At 51.0% G+C, this 20,506-nt stretch overlaps 1 protein-coding gene across 1 annotated transcript in view; it reads left to right on the plus strand.

The window, feature by feature from the left end:
• Nucleotides 1-20,506, plus strand: part of HCN4 (hyperpolarization activated cyclic nucleotide gated potassium channel 4) — a 97,163-nt gene that overhangs the window by 14,384 nt on the left and 62,273 nt on the right. The window contains exon 2 of the mRNA XM_072933954.1: nt 14,526-14,949. Within this exon, the coding sequence (XP_072790055.1) occupies nt 14,526-14,949 (424 nt within the window). The remainder of the gene's footprint in view (nt 1-14,525; nt 14,950-20,506) is intronic.

A 20,506-nucleotide genomic window follows, 5' to 3' on the forward strand; every position in this document is an offset into this window, starting at 1 on the left:
GCTCCCTGCTTTCCCTGGCCTCCAGTCCAAGACCCTCTGCTGTTCCCCACTGCAGTGACTTGGGAGCTTTTCCAGGTACCCTCACCACTGACCCATCTTCCTCCTCCTCTTCCTCAGCCTTCCTGTGGCCTCCCAGTGCCAGGGCTGAGGCACAGCACAGACATCTCTGCTGGTGTGAAAGAACAAGAGCAAAGCCCTGGCTCTTGCCTTGCTCTGAGCAGGACTGGATTAACTAAAAGGAAGAAAACCACAGGAATCATGTAATCATGATGGAAGGGCACAAGTTCCCAGCCAATTTATGTGATATCCCAGCACATCCCTGCTGAAATCAAAGGCTGAGCCTGCTGCAGTGGCCTTGAAATTGGGTCCTGTGTGTGCAGAAGGAAAAACTACAAGGATGTTTCATGTTTTAGGGAAGAGAGCCCTTTGAGAGTGTGTTCTTCTTGGGAAAGCTGGAATTCATTGAGACACTGCTGCCATCCTACATTCCCAAAACAGGGCAGGGAACAGACTTGCCTCTAGGCACCACAACCAAAGGATAAGACTTGTCTTTTCTTTTAAGGCACAAAACTTAAAAGCCTGGAATAGTCTTTTGTGCTGTGACTCTCAGATCCCAGAGCATGTTTAGTTTCTTTTAGGATTTCCTCTTCTGCACTCAGGACCACAAGTAGATTTTTCTAGGCTGGTGGGGAAGGCAAAGTGCTCGTCTCACAATTCCATGTGGTTCTCTGGGCTTGGGCATGAACACAGCCTGTGCTGAGTCCCTGCCTTGAAGTATGGATTTAAAATTGAAAATAAACCCTTACACCACATTTAGTGGTACCTTCAGTGGCCAGGGAAGGGTTTGGCTGGCACTGCCTTGGAGCAGCTCCTGTCCTGCTGTGGTAACCATTTACTGTGTCAGCATGTCTCACATCTAAAGGCTGTGGCAATTATGTGTCCCAAACTCCTTCCAGAGGTTGTTATTTCACATTGCCCTTGTAGCTTGTCTGAGCCTGGTGCCAAAGTGGAAATACAAGGAGGGTGTTGTTATTTGTTGGGTTTTCATGGCTCTCATATCTGCTCTGCCCCAGCTGTGTGTAGGAATAGCTTTGTCATGCTCCTGTGAAATAGCAGGGAGATCTATTCCCAGTTTATGGCTGGAATAGGAATATAGGGAAAAAGCTCCTTTATTTCCTCTTGGGTTGCTCATACAGACTGAACCTGAGTGCTGCAGACATCACAAGGAGCTGTCCAGCCTGTCCCTGCAGTGTCCCTTTCCCAGCCTGTCCCTGTGGCAGGCTGGAGCCTCCTCACTCGGTATTGATGGAAAATGCATCAAGCTGAATATGTTTCTGAAACAACTTGTTTCTGGCAGGTTGTTCATTCTAAAAATATATTTATTTCTAATTGCTGAGCGGAATGCTTAATGAATTCTTCCTTCCCAAGAACAATTAATCAAAGAAATGATTTGGGGTTGGCACTTGCTCCCCCAGGGATCAATGGCTTTGTTCCATTGACTTAAATAGAGCAGGGCAAGTCCAGCCCATAGTGGAAAAGATTTATCTGAGCATTTTTCACGGTGCCAATCACTGTCTGCCTGTCCCTGGCACTGTGTGTTGGAGGAGCAGCACTGCACAGCAGGGTCACAGCAAGTTCACAGAACCCAGTGGGGTTTGGGATGCTGAGGAGATAAGAGGCTGCAGCTCCAGCTTGCTCTGGACGGTTTCTTGATGGGAACAAATGGCTGGAGAGGACTCTGTGGGTCACAGACCCTGCAAGTTTTGATAAAGGAGACCTCCCTGGGAATCCCCACCACACCACAAGTCAGAGAGTTTGCTGCTTGTCCTGGAAAGAGCAGGAGAGATGCAGCAGCACCCCAGGTCTTGGCAGGGGGCAGGGGGTGCTGGGTGGAAGTGCCTGGATCCTCAGCACACGCTCCCATGCTCCATTCCAGGAGTGTGTGTAGCACATTCCATGTCACACGGGCAGGTGAAAAGCCCAATTTCCTCCTACCAGGAGGGGAAAGGCCTTAAATGTCCTGAATGTGGCCACTGAATTCTTTATGTTGCCTCTAATTGTGATTCAGAGCATCCTCTGTGGGCAGGTGTGTGACACTGTCCTTTCTGGGGAGGGTGTATTTTACACATCCACTGTGTGAGTTTTTCATTCTGCTGTCCCAGGTGTGCACCAAGCCCTGCTCCTTCTCCCTCAGGCTCCTGCCCCCCTCAGTTCCTGCTGGGTTTTCTCATTCCAGTCAGCCCAGCACAGGAACATTGCAGGGACAGTACCAGTTCCTCAGGACCTGGAAGGGGATCTGAAGCTCAGAGCTGAGTGCCCTTCACACTCTGGATTGGATGTCAGCACTCCTGCTCTCTCCATTCTGCTGAGGGAGTGAGGCCCTCTGCAGCGTCCACCCCTCTGTGCCTCAGTTTCCCTGGCAGATGCTGGTGGGGAGACTCAGCCTCCTGCCCTAAAAAGCTTTGAGGTCAAAAGGGAGCCAGTCACTGGGGAGCTCCTCAGTGCTTCAGTACAGGCAGTAATTAATTCAGCAGCCATTCCAGGGGGAGGGATAGTGGATTCACGTGGATGCCTTAGGTAAGCACAGCCTCAGTACAGTATGTTTCTTCTGAGACTGAAAATAATCAGAAGCAATTGGACTTTTTTTTTTTTCTTAACTGCTGCATTTTTAGAAGGTGATTCATCTCTTGTCTGGGGTCTGGGCTACCTGAATAGCCCCAAGATCCCAGCAGCATTAGTCTTTTTGAGGATTCATTGTGCTCCATTGCAGCCTGAATAACTCATTACAAACAAGAGTCTGATGTGAGCAGCAGGAGAAGCTGGGCAGGAGAAGCATTTTGTGCTTTGGAAGCTGAAGTACACACAGGCCGTGCCTGGTTACCTTTTCAGGTGCCTTACTCCTTCCACCCACTCCTTCCCCATGGAAAGAGGCTCTGGCATCACTGGGGGTCAGCCTTGTCTGGAACAGTGGTGCCAGCAGGGACATTTCCCACCAGGGCTAAAGCAAGGATGCAAACCAGTGAGGATTCCCAGAAAGTGATGTGGATCACAAGGAGCTGAGGTCTGAAACACAACCCAGTTTGGGCTGCATGCACCCCAATCCATGCTCCTTAAACATTGCTCCTTTGGCACTGCCTCCAAGGCCTGAGCCATGTTCACTGGGTGCAGAAATCCACATTAAAGCCTGGCCATCCCTGTTGGCCAGAGTGTGTTTAACCCAAAGCCACACCCAGGAAAGAAGGGATTTGCCCAGGAGGGATCCCTCTCCTGCAGGAGTTCCTCACCTGTGCTGTGTAACCTCAGGGCTGTGGGGAGCTGTCCTTGCCAGCGGTGACAGCCACATGCAGCCAGCACCTTCTGTCACTCTGGCTTTCCCTGTCCTCGCTGAACTTGTGCTTTAGGAAGTTTGGATCCTTTAGAGGGAGGCAGCTTCGAATATGATCATTCCAGCAGACCATTGGAAACCCCAGACTGCTTTCTGTCACCTCTTTGTGGCAGCTTTGAGCATTCCTGTGCTGCCATTAGCCAGGACAGAGGTCTGGCTTCCCTCCCTGCCCCATCTGGCATGGCCAGGGCTCGCCCAGCAGGAATGTGTGCACGGTGCTGAGGTCTGGCAGATGCTGGTGCCTGTCTGAGACATAAATCCTGGGAGCTGTGCAAGTTGGAGAGAGGCTGAGAGAGCACGTGTGCCTGGGAGCAGAGCTGGAGTAAATCATGCAGCTGAACAGCAGCTTCAGGTTTGATCCATCCCCAGGCACTGGGAGCTCTCACGGTGCTTTTTGGGCTTTCCTTGTGGGGTGGCTGATGTGACTGGCCCAGGGCTCAGCTGGGCACACACACAGATGTGGTACCTGGCTGAGGTACCTGGGAGTATGGTTGTCCTGGGGCTGCATGCTTCAAAGATTATGGCAGGTATCTCAAACCTGGGCTCTGGAGTCTTGAGGAGAGTCTGGATGTTGGAATGATCACAGAATTCCAGAGTGGTTTGGCTTAGAAAGGGCTTTAAAGCTCATCCCATTCCACCTTTCACTATCCCAGGCTGCTCCAAGCCCCATCCAGCCTGGCCTTGGACATTTCCAGGGATCCAGAGGCAGCCACAGCTGCTCTGGGCACCCTGTGCCAGGGCCTGCCCACCCTCCCAGGGAACAATTCCTCCCAATATCCCACCTAACCCTGCCCCCTGGCATTTGGAAGCCATTAAGAGACCCCACTTTTCCTCTGGGGGCCCTGTGAGTCCCAGCCCTCAGGAGCTGGGGCACAGCAATGCCCAGGAGGAATGCTTTTAGCATCTTGGGTGGTGGGAAGTCTTGTTCTCAGCTGGCAGATGACTTAGCAGGGTTTGTCACTTCCCTGGAGACAACTGCAGAGTATAGGGCATAAATGTGTCAGTGCAAGGCAGAAAGCACTGCAGTGTCCCCTCCACACCCCCCACTCCCCAAACTGTGATTCTTACCTAGTTGTGTGACTCATGTCATTTCTCTGCCTTATTTTGGTGTTTAATTTTAGTAAATTTGGCTTCCTAGTGGTGAGAGTGACATCCTCAGCTCACATAAACCCATATTATGTCAAGACAAACATGTCAACACAAAATAGTTTAGAAGCCAGCCTGTCATCCCTGTGACTTCCCAAGGAGATGAGTGTGGAAGGTCCCTGGTGGCGGTGACGCGTGTCCTGTGCCACTCTTGGAGCAGCTCTGAACTAAGAGACATCCCCAGAGCCCTCTGTCCTGGGCTGAGCCCCAGCCTGGGCAGCAGGGCAGGGGGGATTCTTCCCCTCTCAGGTGAGACCCCAGCCCTGGGGCCCTGCACAGCAAGGACCTGGAGCTGCTGCAGCCAGGCCAGAGGAGGCACCAGGATCATCAGAGGGATGGAGCAGCTCTGCTGGGGGAGCTGGGATTGTTCACCTGGAGAGGAGGAGCTTTGGGGCCACCTCACTGTGGCCTTGCAGTGCCCGAAGGAGCTGACAAGAGAGATGGAGAGAGACTTTGGACAAGGGGCTGGAGGGACAGGACAGGGTTAGATGGGATATTGGGAAGGAATTCCCCCCTGGGAGGATGAGCAGGCTCTGGCACAGGTGCCCAGAGCAGCTGTGGCTGCCCCTGGATTCCCTGGAAGTGTCCAAGGCCAGCTTGGAGGACCCTGGGCTAGTGGGAGGTGTCCTTGCCCATGGCAGGGGTGGCACTGCGTGGGCTGTAAGGACCCTTCAACCCAAACCACTCTGATTCTGTGATGATATGATAGATATCATATCTATCATACATATCTACAATCATTTTCCTTCCTGTCCCTGTGTACAAAGCAAGCCCTTCCCCAGTCCTGCTGCTCTCTGAGACAGCTCAGAGCTCCCTGGTGCAGATCCTCCCTGCCTGGGGTTTGACTCATGAATGGTGGATGTGGGCCAGGGCCTGAACTTCATCATGTCACAACTTATGCATGTCTTTAGGCTTTAATCCTTCACATTCCACAACATGTTCCTGATGGCTTGGAGGCTGCAGCCCTTATTGATCCATCCCTTCTCTACAACAGCAGCATATGGCACGTTTCCATGGCAATAGGTCCCCCTGAAGGGGCTTCCTTCCTTTCCCCACTTTATTGGTCTTTTTCATTATTAAATCATCAGAGATAAATGCACACAGGAGAAGGGTCAATGTGTGGATCAATGGGCAGCAAACAAAGAGGAACTTATCCATATTCATACAAGCAGGAGATTTCAGGAGATCAAACAGTGCAGAATTGCCTGGCCCTGAGGTGGCAGCTCATGCATAATGTGTTCTGGGAGCCCTGCAATCAATGCACATCCAGCACCTTGGAGATAGAGCACTGGGATTCAGCTGCAGGTGGGCAGGGACAGGGGAATCCATAAATGTTTGTGAGTGCAGCAGGGTGGGGCGTGAGGAGGGGTTAACTCTGCTTTGTGCTAGCCCTGCAGCTTTGGCTCAATGCTGCAAACAGAACGTGGTGCTGAATTTTCAACCCGTGGAGGGTGTGGGCTGGGAGGTGCCTTCCTTCTGGTGGGGTCTGGTGACCAGCCATGGAATGAAACCTGCTTTGTGCAGTGGTGTGACCCAAAATGGTCTGAGCTTCCGTGGGGACAGGAGTCCTCCAGACATGGGGCTGATGGTGGCTGCATTGCCCTCCTCCCTTCCCAAGCAGTCCTGTAAACCTCCCAGGGAATCTGCACCATTCCATCCTCCAATGGTGTCTCCAGCCCCTGCTGCAGTGAATTCCCACTGCAGGACAATTTATATCCCTGCTCACCTCAGTGGTGCTATGAGAACAACAATAAATTGTCTGGCTTCAGTGTGTAAATGCTGCTCCTCTGGGCCTTCGACAGAGAGGGGGTAAGCTTTCCTAGGAGTAGTACCATAAAAATTTCACTGCTTCTGCAGCTTGTTGCAGGGGAATTCTCCATGAGATATTAATAGCAGTGTCCAAGCAAGTGAGAAAATATTAATAATGCTGTTTTAGTCAGAAATGGGATGTGTGCTCTATTGGCCTCCATGCTCCAAATTTAGAGCCGGAACAAACCGAGTCTCTTGTGGCTATCTCTGGTTCTGTGAGAGAAATGAAATCTTGTTTATTTTTACTTTTCTGGGAAGATTGGGTTCTAAGTATAGATTTCAGATAGGCTTTAATTTGTTAGGCTGGTATCTGCAGGCAGGAAGGCAGCAGGAGCAGAGGACAGTGGGCATTGACTCCGTGGGCCAAATCCAGTGGGACTTTGCTGAGCCTTGTGCCATGGGTATGGTTCAGAGTGACTGGGAATGAAAGTGCAGCAGCATCTTGGTTCTGGCTGGTCCAGTTTGTCTGCAGAGCCAGGACTGGGAGCAGGTGTTCATCAAATTGAACAGAAATCCTGGGAAATGCTTATCCAGGTCCTGTGGAGCCCCTTGCAGGGTTAGGACCTCACAGATTGGATGGACCCTCATTATCCCGGGCCAGATGCAAGGCAGGCAGCAGCACTCCAGCCTCCTGGAGCCTTTCTGCAAACGTGGCTTGCTCAGTCCTTGAAACTGAGCTCTGCAGGTGGGGTCTCACCTGAGAGGAAGAGGGACAGAATCCTCCCTTCCCCTGCTGCTGGGGATCAGCCCAGGGCAGGGGGGATTGAGGGCTGGGTCATTTCCAGCTCACCCCCAGCACCCCCAGGTGCCTTTGTCCCAGGGCTGCTCTCAATCCATTCATCCCCAGCCTGGATCGATCCCAGGGCTTGCCCAGCACCAGCACTTGGCCTTACAGGGTCTGCTGAGGCTCTCACGGAGCCACCTGTGCAGCCTGTCCAGGTCCCCCAGATGTCACCCAGTGTCCATCCCTGCAGGAAGCCTGGCAGCAGTGGGTGCAGAGCAGAGGCAGCAGCTCAGATTGATAGAGTGCCCTGGGTTTTGGGAGTTGAAGAAAGGGCAGCTTTCACAATGTACCCACTTATAATTGCTTAAATCCATCAGTGCCTCAAACGTGGTGTTTGCAAATTGTCAGCTATTACTGCTGGAATAAAAATACCTCTAAGTAATGTGTATATTTATATTTTTACAGTAGAAAAGAGAAGAAATTTCCCCTTTGCTGCTACTGATCAAATTATAGATTATAGCATGGCTGGAAACCTCTCCTGAGTCTAGACAACCACATTAGCTTGGTGGTACTTCTACCTCTGAATAAGTTTCTTTAATCTTTAGTATCTCATAGTCTGCCGGTAATATAGGATGATAATACCTTCCTAATTATATCTGGTGGGATTTAATTAATGTTTGGACATTACTTTGAAAAATGTAGGGTGTTGATTATTGTTTAATAATGTAGTGTTAGATTTAAAAATTAATGATAGAGAAGCAATGAAAATACTTCCTTGCTTGGACTGCAAATGCCATCTCCAAGTATTACATAAGCAATAGCTTCCTTAATTTTCCACTTACCAAAATCCATGTAATTATATTTTAAGGTAATAATATGAGCACATGTTCTAAACTGGAAACAGGGTTTGGAATTGGGCACTGCTCGGAGGAGATTAGGTGAGCAATTATGTAGATTGAAGATAATCTAAGTCAAAGGCTAAGTGCAGACCTTGGAGAATATCTTGCCTTGAGTAAAAGTGCCAGCTGAATTTGATGGGAATTCTGTCAGGGAGTGCACAGGAGCTTTTAGGAATCCAGATGCAAAGTGCTGCAGGGCCCACAGCCCGTTTGTGCTGGGTGGGATGTCTCCCCATCACCCACCTGCGTGTGTCAGCACTCCAACGCATCACTGCCACAGGCCTTGTGCTCCTGGCAGGGCCGGAATTCCATGGGAGTCCTGTCCCATCCCTCTCAGCTGCAGCCCGCTGAGCCCCGGGTGCCCCAGGGAGGGGCGTGCCCTGCCGGCTCCTGCTGGCACCGGGAGGTGCTGGAGCACCCGAGGGGAGGTGCTGTGGGTGCAGCCCTTTCCCAGCCAGCTGAGACCCCACTCTTGGTTCTCCAGGCCTGGCAGTGCCCTGGGGTTGGTGCCCCCGAGGCCAGGAGCAGCTGGGAGCCAGCGAGGCTGCAGGAGAAGCTGGCATCCAGGAGAAGCAGGCATGCTGGAGATGCAGGCATGCAGGAGATGCAAGCATCCAGGAGAAGCAGGAATCCAGGAGATGCAGAGATCCAGGAGAAGCAGGCATCCAGGAGAAGCAGGCATCCAGGAGAAGCAGGCATGCAGGAGATGCAGGGATCCAGGAGAAGCAGGAATCCAGGAGAAGCAGGGATCCAGGAGAAGCAGGCATGCAGGAGAAGCAGGGATCCAGGAGAAGCAGGCATGCAGGAGATGCAGAGATCCAGGAGAAGCAGGCATCCAGGAGAAGCAGGGATCCAGGAGATGCAGAGATCCAGGAGAAGCAGGGATCCAGGAGAAGCAGGCATGCAGGAGATGCAGAGATCCAGGAGAAGCAGGCATCCAGGAGATGCAGGGATCCAGGAGATGCAGAGATCCAGGAGAAGCAGGGATCCAGGAGAAGCAGGCATGCAGGAGATGCAGGCATGCAGGAGATGCAGAGATCCAGGAGAAGCAGGGATCCAGAAGAAGCAGGCATGCAGGAGAAGCAGGGATCCAGGAGAAGCAGGCATGCAGGAGATGCAGGCATGCAGGAGATGCAGGGATCCTGGAGAAGCAGGCATCCAGGAGAAGCAGGCATGCAGGAGAAGCAGGGATCCAGGAGATGCAGGGATCCAGGAGATGCAGGCATGCAGGAGATGCAGAGATCCAGGAGAAGCAGGCATGCAGGAGATGCAGAGATCCAGGAGATGCAGAGATCCAGGAGATGCAAGGATCCAGGAGATGCAGGGATCCAGGAGAAGCAGGCATGCAGGAGATGCAGGCATCAAGGAGATGCAGGTATCCAGGAGATGCAGGCATGCAGGAGATGCAGGGATCCAGGAGATGCAGGGATCCAGGAGAAGCAGGCATGCAGGAGATGCAGGGATCCAGGAGATGCAGAGATCCAGGAGAAGCAGGCATCCAGGAGAAGCAGGGATCCAGGAGAAGCAGGCATGCAGGAGATGCAAGGATCCAGGAGATGCAGAGATCCAGGAGAAGCAGGCATGCAGGAGAAGCAGGGATCCAGGAGAAGCAGGCATCCAGGAGAAGCAGGGATCCAGGAGATGCAGAGATCCAGGAGAAGCAGGCATGCAGGAGATGCAGGGATCCAGGGAAATCTGGAGGGAGCTGGGACCCAGCAGGCTCTCCTGGGCTGTCAGAATGCATGGTTAATTAGCAGTGCTCCCAGGGGCTTTGGGATGGCAGAGTATTTGCATAGAAGGGTCAGGAAGAATTAAAACTGTTTGTCTTTTCCTTTAGCTGGGTCCCTTCCCATTATACAGCACTCAGAATATTTTTGTAACTCGTTTAACTCTTTTTTCTGGTGAGTATTCATGGCAAAGAAGTTTCCAAGTGCAGAGGTCTTTGAGTAAACTCTCTATAAATAAATTAATTCCTCCCACAAGGGAACTGGTGGACTCGGAGGTGGTTAAATGTCCTTTAGTGTGTTTAGGAGCAGTGAATCACCATGTTTCTCCTTTATCTCTAGGGCAGACCAAAGTCTGTAACTCTCCAGTAGAAGCAGCCTGCTCCTAGCTGGGAAAGGGATGCTTCCAGAGACAGGGAGGATCTCCTCATGCTTTTTCTCTTGCTCTCTTTGTTCACCTGTCTCTGTGAATAGCTGTTCCTGGATTAAACTTTGCTCTCACAGTGGCTCCAGCTACCCTGACCTCCCCGAATGCTCTTTCCAAAAGGTGATTTCTGTTTCCAGCCCCGGAGCACTCCTGGGAACTGCAGCACGACCTCTTTCCTGCCAGGCCACCTGATCCAGTGTGCAGTCCAGAGCCAGGAAAGGCAGCTGCCACTCCGGAGAGAAGCACAGGTTTCCAGCACTCAGAAGGAATTTAGGAGCACTTCCTCCTCCGCAGGCAGGGGATGGAGGTTCCATACTGTGTGGGACTCAGTAGGTGGCACTCTGTTTCTGGAGTCAGCACCGAGCCTTGGGACAGAGCTGGGTTTGGCTTTGGGCTTGCTTTGAACAAGCTGTGCTCATTAAAGAGCTGTTCTTGGGAGGTCAGCAGGGCTGGCCACGGGCTGGGAGCTCAGTTCCACTGCTGGGGAGGATCTCCTGGCCCCTGGCAGTGCCAGGCAGGTGCACTGTTATTTGTGCTTCAACCCAGAGCTGGCTGCCCTTCAGCAGGAGCTGAAAACCCCAAAAAGCTTTGTTAATTTAGAGGTGAAGCCACTCAAGTCCATTTCTCTGGACTGTGCAAACACTGTAGAGCCAGAAGAGAAATTCAGAAGCCACAGATGCACAGGGTTTCAGTGTGACCTTTCAGTGTGACCCAGTGATGCTGCTGAGCCTCTCACCTCTGGGATTCTCTGCTTTCTCTCAAATTCCTCACTTCCTGAGCTCATGGTCTAGAATTGCCCACACTGCACCATGGAATGGAAAAGGAAATTTCATTTAATTGTGAAAAATTACTTCCAAAAGCAATATTCCCTGTTGTCACAGTGTGCTCTAGGCAGAGCAGAAAGTTGGTCCAGCATTCCAAACCCACAAACCAATACCTACAGAGTGTGCAGGCTGTCACATCAACCGAGTGACACAGCAGTGCTTCAGGAGCACATATTCCTGAAGTGTCTGTGCCACAGTAATTCTCAGATACATTCTGTTTAAATAATACATCGGGAATTAAGAGATCCGAGGTAGTGGTGCATGTTAAAATGTGATTTTCAGATCCACGGAGTGTGCAGAGAGTAGGATGGGGTATAAAAACCAAGGGTGTTTGAACAAGAATCTGGTTTATATAGTGCTGCCTGTTCCCTGCGCTCTGAGCTGTTCAGTTGCACTGAGTCAACTGTAATAAAACAATACATTCATATTTATTAATTTTTTATGTAGGCTTTTGGAAACAGGAAGAGAAGTGAGAAGAAGACAGGATATCAGACATCCCAGAGATGCATCTCTGTTAGGCTCTTTTGCAAGCCATACGAACGGCTTCAGATCTGGTTAGACTCAAAAATCAGATTCAGGTCCTAACCCTTGCTTAGCCTCAGCCTTCCATGGGCAAACCCCACGCTCCTCACTTTGCCATGTGGCTCCTCTGTGTGCAAGGCAGGGATAATAACTCTGCCTCTCCTGGGTGCAGCAGAGCCAATTTCATCACTGTCAGCTCCGTGGAATCCCTGGGTGAAAGGAACAACAGAAATCCAGAAAACATGGGTTATTAATAGCTGGTGCTTGCCCTTACATACATCACATGCACCGTTAGTCATTGTGGCCAGTAATTTACAGGGAGGGGAAGGATGTTCCTGGGAGCAAATGCAAAATGACACTTGGATGGTATCAGACCTCTGAGGTGTTGTGGGCCCAGAGAGTCTAATTAAGTCTAAATGCACTGATGCCACCCTGAGCAGATCCTGCTTCCTATGCGGGTGAAATGGAAATGTGCAGGAGCTCTGCAGATCTTAACAGGGGAATTTTAACTCCCAGGCAGTTCACATGGGAAAGGCAGGTGCTGGAGTTGGTGTGCAGGCCAGATCCTTGGTGTGTTCCAGCTTTTTCTGCCTCCTTCATGGAGCCCCGAGGTTGTCTCTTCTCTGACACCTTCATTAGAGGGGTCAGTGGATACAGAAGTTTACCTTCCCTGGTTTTAAATGGTGGCTTTAAAGGTCAGAGCTGAGGGGCCATGACAGTAATGTGGAGTCAGCAGTGCAGCCCTGAGGAGAGCTGTGCTGTAAGGGTCAGTGGCAGTGGGGCTCAGCACTTGGTCCCCTGCCCACCCTGCACACCCTGCTGCTCAGGGCAGCTCAGGAGCAGCAAGCTGGGAGGGAAGAGCTGGAGGAGGTCAGGAATTGCTGCAAGTCAGGATGCAGGAGAGCTGAGCACACTGGACAGGGGGAGGCTGGGCTAGCAGGGGGTGCTGCAGTCAGGTGAAAGCATTTCACTGGCCTTGTGTATGTGCAAAACATCTTCCTTGAGCTGGGAGCCATCCTGTCACTGCTGAGCATGTCCCCAAGTGTAGAAATCACCATCCAGCCTAAAAAAGAGGCACAAAAAAGCAAAGATCTCAGAAGAAAGGCACTTACCTTCCCAGCACTGCAAACCTGGCCATGCCAGGCTCATGCAATTGATTTGAAACTTGGGAAAACTCATTTTCTTTGGGCCTGTCTCCTTGTGTATTCCCTAAGGCAAATGAAGGATGGCTGGCAGGTTATTTATTTTCAGTAATAATGCACACACTGCTTCCAGACTTCCTGCTATTGTGCGATTATCCAGATTAATTGCCTGGGAAAGCTGCAGCATCATCTCGGGCCCTTATTAAGGAAGCTCACAACACGGATTTATATTAATGCATGTTGCTGGGTGCCACAGCCTTGCTCTTAGAGGCAGATGGACAAATCCCACTGCTGAGTGCTGCCAGCACCCCTGTGCCTGCAGACTGAGGGAGGATTCCTGGCACCTTGAGAGCCAGGAGGAGAGAGCTGAGGTCGTTTTTAGAAAGCTCATTAGTGAGTAACTTCGCTTATTCTAAAATCAGTTCCCATCAGCCTCTGCTGAATGATTGTGAGAATTGCTGGGGTGCTGCTGGCTGCTGACCCTGCCTGTACATGGGCAAGGGCTGGAATCTTAAAGATGCTTTTAGGTGCTTTAAAGTGTTCTTACCAGGGAGAGAGGCTCTAGACGAGAAGGCTTTTAAGGTATATTCTGCCCTTTGGTTTCCCTGCTGAGAGTTTAACAAACCATGTAGTTGCCTTGCTCTGAAAATCCTGTTCTGTAGCAGCTCAGCTTGATGCGGGTTCCAGCCAAACAGCCACTAACCAAGGTAGCACTTGAGAGCCTTTAAAGCAAGTCCAGCTCTCCTGAAACATTTTGGAAATTTTGGCTGTAGAGGGTTAGACAGAGGAGCAGCATGTGCACGCCCTTCAGCAGCCTAACACTTCCCTCTGATAAATCCGTGCAAATGCAGGGTCACACTGATGCTCTCACTGCTGTTGAGGTGATTGCTCATCTCCTGTGACAAAAGGCTGATTATTGTATTAATAACTAATGATATTAGAGTAGCTGACCCATAGTGCGCCCTGTGGGGCTGCTGGAATCTTGGCAGTGTGAGCCCACAGTGCATCAGCATCTACATGTGACTCACGAGGAGGGGACGGGAGCACCAGTGTGCTGGGCAGCGAGGCTCCTCAGCAAGCTCTGACACTGGGAAGGGTTTTAGTCCTCACTCTGGAGGAGTTGGGACCACATTGTCTGATTGTGTGTCTGTGGAAAATCTTTTAAAAATCCCAATCATATAAAGTAGGGGTTCTACTCAGACTGTGTGTGCCTTCAGAACAAAACTGAGTGATACAGTAAGGTCCATAGATAACACTGAGCTACCACTGGAGTGAAGATAAGCTTCCTGGAGACTGCTTCATGGAACAGGAGTTAAATGTTGGTGTTACTGTCCTTAGACATGGAATAGGTGTCTCCAGGCATGTGACTCCAAGCTTTATTGATTGTTTCTGTACAACACAGGAGCCTGTAGTGTGCGGGCTCAACTCCTGGAGTCCAGCTGGGCACTGAAGGCTGGAGGTGAGAGCATAGGCTCCAGTTCCATCCTGATCCCAAAGCTGTCAGTGTGGCTGCTTCTAAAGAAGGATCAGACAGCAGAAGCACAGCCTGATGGTTTAACCCCACATGGCTTTATTGACACACAGACTCTGAGGCCTCCCCAGTCCTCCTTCTCTCCTTACCCAGCAGTCCCTGTGGCAACCACAGGTTTTTCAGTCTCTCCCAGGGCAGCTCCCAGGTCCCAGGAAAGTGTTCAAGCAGGTATGCCAGCCCTGGCTCAGCTCCTTTGTGAGCCCTTGAAGGCAGAGCAGAAGCGTTCCTCTGATATTAATTAGTCAATTAGCAGCTTGTGCAGTGCTCAGGCGGAGCACAGAGCCAGGGGATGACTGACAGCAGAGATGGATGAGTTCATCAGTGCAGCTGACCCGGGCTCCCCGACCTCCTGCTCTGTGCCTGATCTCACATGTCTCTGTCTTGCTGTCCAGGTTTTACTGGGATCTGACCATGCTGCTGCTGATGGTAGGGAACCTGATCATCATCCCTGTGGGCATCACTTTCTTCAAGGATGAAAACACGACTCCGTGGATTGTTTTCAACGTGGTTTCGGACACGTTCTTCCTCATCGACCTCGTCCTCAACTTCCGGACAGGCATCGTGGTGGAGGACAACACCGAGATCATCCTGGACCCGCAGAGGATCAAGATGAAGTACCTGAAGAGCTGGTTCGTGGTGGATTTTATCTCCTCCATCCCCGTGGACTACATCTTCCTGATCGTGGAGACGCGCATCGACTCCGAGGTGTACAAGACGGCGCGGGCCCTGCGCATCGTGCGCTTCACCAAGATCCTGAGCCTGCTGCGCCTGCTGCGCCTCTCCCGCCTCATCCGCTACATCCACCAGTGGGAGGAGGTGAGACAGCCCCGGGCTCTGCCTGCAGCTCTGCTCTCCCACAAGTGCTTTCCTTGAATGCCCCTTCTCCTTCCTGCCCCTTGTGTCGGGGCCTGATGCTTTGTTGGAGCAGGTTCCTGAGGGAATTCTGCACGTTGTTGGTGCTGTGGGCTCTGGGATTGGCATCCACACGATCTGTGGAGTGGCTGGCAGGAGGGTGGGCACGGTTGGGCCCCTTGCAGGAATTGTGTGGCTGGTGAGCAGAGCAATCAGCCAGACAGTGAGGGCTTGCCCTCTCAGAGCCCCCAAAGGTCCAGGAGCAGCTCTGAGGAAAGGGCTGGAGACAGCTGATCTGCAGAACCTGTGGCATCTGTTTGCCATCTGCTGCTTTGTGCTTATCTCTTGAATGAAGAGATAAGCATGGACATGTGTTAGAACCCTCTTGCTTTCCATATTCTCTGACACTATGCAAAGAGAAAAAGGAAGGAGGAGCAATCTGCAGACAAAGGTCTGGTGAAAAGCAAGATCCCCACAAGCCTGGGACCCTGTGCTGCTCCCAGGGGGTATTCCAGGATGCAGGGTGAGTTGTCAGGAATAATGTGGGTGAAGCCACAACCTTGCATGTAGCTTGAAAATCAGTTGTTTTCCTCCTGTCTCTGTGATCTCTGAAGCAGAGAGAAAGCTCCCTGCATCTCTCTCCACATGTCAGGAGCGTATTTTCAAGACAAGGAAAGCTGGTCAGGGCAATTTCATCTTCGTCCCCGTACTTTGTGTTGTGCTTTGGAGCAGAGCCTGCTGCAGAGCATGATCTAATGCAGAGCATGCTCCTGGGAATGTGAAGGGGAAGCAGCCATGCAAGTCACGGCTCGATTGCAGCGAGCTGTCACAACACTAATTCATGATAGAGCTGAGCCCTTCCCTCCTCCAAGCAGCCCACACTCACAGGGAGAGCACTCTGGGGCATGCTTCACAAATCTCAGGCTTCATCAGTGTGGTGTTACCATTTGTGAGGGCTTCCCTTAGAGCAGAGCAGAGCCTCGTTGAGGTCTGACATTGGGCAAGGTGCTGGACAGGTGCTGGGGAGAGGCAGCCCAGCCCTCAGAATTCACTGTGTGTTTATTGGCTCCGTGGTGCAGGCAGCAGTGCACAGAGATGAACAAAGCACAAGTGTCCTTCTGGGGTGACTCAGTGAGTCAGGGGCTGAGCAGGGCACTGAGATCTCTCCAGGTGTGTTGGCCTCTCCCGTGGTTGCTTTGCTTCCCTCTCCTCTAATCCGAGGTGGTGGCTCAGGCTCCTCACCCGGATTCACAGGCACCCATAGCACTGCACAGCTCCCCGCTTGTTTCCCTCTGCTCCTTGACTTCCCTTCCAGGAGGTGCTTGAAGAGGACTGAAGGATATTTGATGTTTTGTACTGAATTTGTTTTAAAAATTACGAGACAGAAGCAGATCAGTGTTTTTCCCTCTCTCACTTCTCATAGTTTGACCGAGCAGCCATCCCTAGCTTCTGTCTCCTAATGCCATTCCAGGGATGTTCCATGCTGCTGTCCTGGGCCCTGGCACAGCACAGCTGGGTCCCCTCGGGTGGGGCAGTGCTGCCAGGGCAGGGCAGGGATGGTGCTGGTTGCAGTTTGGGACTGCAATGCAGACTGTGTGCACTGCAGAGCCCAAACAGCAAACACCACCGGCTGTGGCAAACAGGGCTCGGCCCAGGCTGCTGTTCCTGGAGAGAGTTTGACACTGAGAGCTTCTCCAGCTTCCACACCGAGGAGGGAGGCAGGGGGAAGGGGTGATCCCCTGTCACTGCTGCAGTGCCTGCCACAAAGCAGTGGGGAGACAGGCAAGGGGTGTGCTGCTTCATCCTTGCGTGGGAGTTGTGCTCCCTGCAGCCATGCTGGCAGCTCTCTTCCTCTGAAGTGCCTACAGATGATCCCTGTCTGAAAGACCACATTCATCTTTCTTCCCTGCACCCACCAGTGCTGCTCTGGGAGTGCCAGACAGAGCAGTGCTGGACCAGGCTTACTCTGGGTCTGCAAGAGGAGGACTTGGGAGAGGGGGTGCTGCAGGTCTGGTCTCTGTGGTTCCCCCCATCCCAGTCCATGCTGGCAGTGTCTCTTTAGCTCTTTGCTTCTGACCAGATCAGCTGGAGAGGAGATGTGAGCAGGGCGTGCTGGGCCCCTGGAGAGGAGTGTGTGCCCTAGGGGAGCGTGTGCAGGGCAGAGGTGCATGGTCAGAGAGGGGTCACCGTGCCATTGTGTGTGGGCCCAGCATCCCCTCACTGCACGGGGCTGGGGCAGTCCCATCCCATGGAGGCAGGGGCCCAGCACACACAGTGCCCTCAGCTCTTTGTGTTGCTGGAGCCAGGGCAGGGATAAGGGGGCACTTCCCAAGCTGCCAGCAGCCTCTCCCTTCGTTCCCCTGCAACTGTCCATGCCCTGCATGAATTTGTCTCCGAGGCTGCAGTGAGCAGGAGCAGCCTTCTCGAGGGCTGCAGTGCTGTAAAGCAGCCAGGCACTCATCAGTTCCACATCAGCGCTGCTCAGGAGTCCATGGGCTCCGGAGCTGCAAGTCCCAGCAGCCTCTGCCCTCCTCCCCACATCCCAGAGAGTGCTCTGGGGATACAGCTGGGCTAACAACGTGAAGAGAAAAGGAAGGCAAAAGGCAAGAAAAACAATCTAATGCACTCATGTTCACTGGAGTATGAAAATAAGCTTAATTCCAAATATAGCAGTTTCATTTGCATGATGCATTTTGCATGAGTGGTCCCACGAATGAATTTACCAGGAGGGCAGAACATAAATAGAGTCTTTTTGGAGTGTCTGCCATGTCTCCCCTGAGTTGGGAGCTTGATTGCAGTGTAGGCAGCTGCACTCACTCTGGCTGGGGTCTGGCTTGCCTCAAATCTGTATCACCAGCCCCAGTGATGTTCCCTGGAGTTGTCCAGGCCAGGAGTACAGGTCAGAGCAAACAGGGCTGCTCCAGCCAGGCCTTGTCCTCCCCCAGAGAAACTCTTGTTATCTCAGCCTTTCTTTGGGGTAGCCAGCTTGGTCAGGGGTTCCTGGACCTGCAGCACATGGTCCCAGGGTCAGTTGTCCCAGTGTCCCACTGTCCCACTGTCCCAGGGTTAGGGAGTTGGCTCTCCCCACTGCTGAGCTGAGAGAGTGTCCAGAGAAAGGAGATCTGAACAGGAACATCCTACAGACCTCATCCTGCAGACAGCAAAACAGCAGAAACACCATGGAACCCATGGATTCAGTCAGGATGACCCACTCAGGTCAGATTGGCAGTCAAAACCCCCTCAATTTTCTGAGCTTTCCCGGTTGTATGCACAGCATCTACCTCGTGGTTGGTGCTGGGGTGCAGTAATCTGTATTTAACATCAAACTATTTTGACTTATGCACATTCATTGGAACAACAGCACAGTCCTGCTCCTATAAATTGGTTTCCAAATAGCACATGGGCCAAGATAACCAAAATGTTTTGATTGCAGACTCTGTGGAAGGGACTGTAAAGGGAAGGAAAGGAACTATCTGGGTTTGATATATATCACAATGATAATACTGTCATAAGTGAGGATTTTTCAGATTTTTTTTCAGGAAGAAAAATACATCTTTTGGGTTTTGCAGCTGAAACCTGAAGCAAAGGACAATTTGATTATTTTCAGGCTATTATGTTATTGAAACCTTGCCTGAGTGCTGTCCTTTTCTTCCCTTGAGTTTCCATATTACAGAGAAGCTTCAGGAGGGAGGGAATGCATGCTCTCAGGTCCCAGTAACAACTTCCCAATAACAACTGGGCACAGATCAGACCATCTGAAAGATGATGTCACTTTTCAGAATCTTCAGCTGTTTAGAAAACAGACCCAAAGCTGGAGGGCCTGTGTGGAAGGACCAGGAAAGAGCTTCCAGAAGCTATGAGAGTATTGCTCCCAAGTGAGTCTGCTTTGGTTTGCTAATTCCCTTTGTTTCTTCTGACCTATCTGTAGCCTTTCCTAAATGCAATTACAATAACGTGGCTAGTGGCCTGGGGTATCATTGTCACCCCTAATAATGAAGGGATGGGACTATTTTTGGAATGTTATTGCTCAGATAAACATCAGTATCAGAGGCACTGAGATTTCAGAGGAGCCAGCAGCTGGACATAGCTCAAGAGTAGTCACAAGTTCTTTGTTACAAGGGAATACAGGACTTTCTAACCCAATGAACAGATGGCACAAGGTTTGTGTTGCCTTTCTAACCTATCACCTTTACTTCTGCTGCACTGTGGATACTTTTACTCAAGAGGCTCCTGTCCCACATGCACACATCTGCTTCTGGTAGAACTTCTGAACTCTCAAGGTTGTGAGTTCAGTCCTCACACAGGGCACCTATTTGTGAGATTAAGCCCTTTTCTGACCCAGAGATGAGACAACTAAGAGGTGTTTTAAAAACTTCTATTCCATTTTCAGTCTCATGAGAAAGGTGAGACAATGCAGATGTTATAATTCACTCCATCACAATCAGAAACCAACTATTTCCTAATTACATTATAAGTGTCTCTTGCCTGTCAGCTTTTCTCACACAGTGCTGTAAATGCCTTAAAGCCAATCATCTAAAATGCATCTTCCATAGTTCCATTTCTCCAAAGTATCCGGTGTTGTTTGCAAGGCCATCCTTTGAAACTTGCTTCTGGTTCCATTCTCTCTCAGCAATGTCTGTCCTATCCCATGGCATTTCTAAGTCAGCATTTCTTATCTCAAGGTTTGCACACAGATGCACACAGTGTGAGCCTTCTGTCAGGCTTGGAGAATTCCCTACAAATCCATTTCCCACATCAGTTTATTCTATACAGCCCCACCCCTACATTATAAATCCTTCACCATCTTATCAATACAATTTCTCACTTATTTAAAACATATTCTTACTTACAACTATAGAAACATAAGTTTATTATTTTTCTCCTTAATGTCTGTGTATTGTAGTTTTACATCAATGCAAGCTTCTGCCAAGGCTGCAGAGCCAACCCTTCAGTGTCTGGGGAAGTTTCTGGTTTTCTGATTCCCACACAGGAGGATGGGATGCTAGGCCAAATCTGTGAGTGGATCCTGGGAGGGGAGGATCTGGGCAGAGTGGCTGGTCCCAGGCAGCACAGGCAGCTCCAAGGGGCTGAGCAGATCCTTTCTCAATAGGATTTGCAGTTGTGTCCTGTTAAACAGCAAGGCAGGACCAGGAGAGCAGCTCATCAAAACCTCTGACCAGGCTTGGGTAAAATCAGACTCAACAAACGCCAGCAGTGTGGCTGGGAGGGGGACTGGGGCTGGGCTTCTTCCCTAATTTGCATTACCTCATTTCTGAAGCCTTATTAAGCACTGCTCTTTAATGTGCTTGCAGCTGATTAAAATCATAATGCAAGATACAGGAATTTTCATTCTCACTGCACAAAGTGACCCCAAATTTGAGACATCTTTTCCTCTCAGAGAAAATCCTGGCTGCCCTGAAACAAATGGCAAAAGCCTCTTGCTGGAATATCAGTCAGAGGTTTTTCAAGATTGTACCATAACCTCTCACATGGAACTGTTGTCACTTGTGCAGCACAACAT

The sequence above is a fragment of the Taeniopygia guttata genome, chromosome 10 (assembly GCF_048771995.1).
Source record: "Taeniopygia guttata chromosome 10, bTaeGut7.mat, whole genome shotgun sequence".
Taxonomy (NCBI): Eukaryota; Metazoa; Chordata; class Aves; order Passeriformes; family Estrildidae; genus Taeniopygia; species Taeniopygia guttata.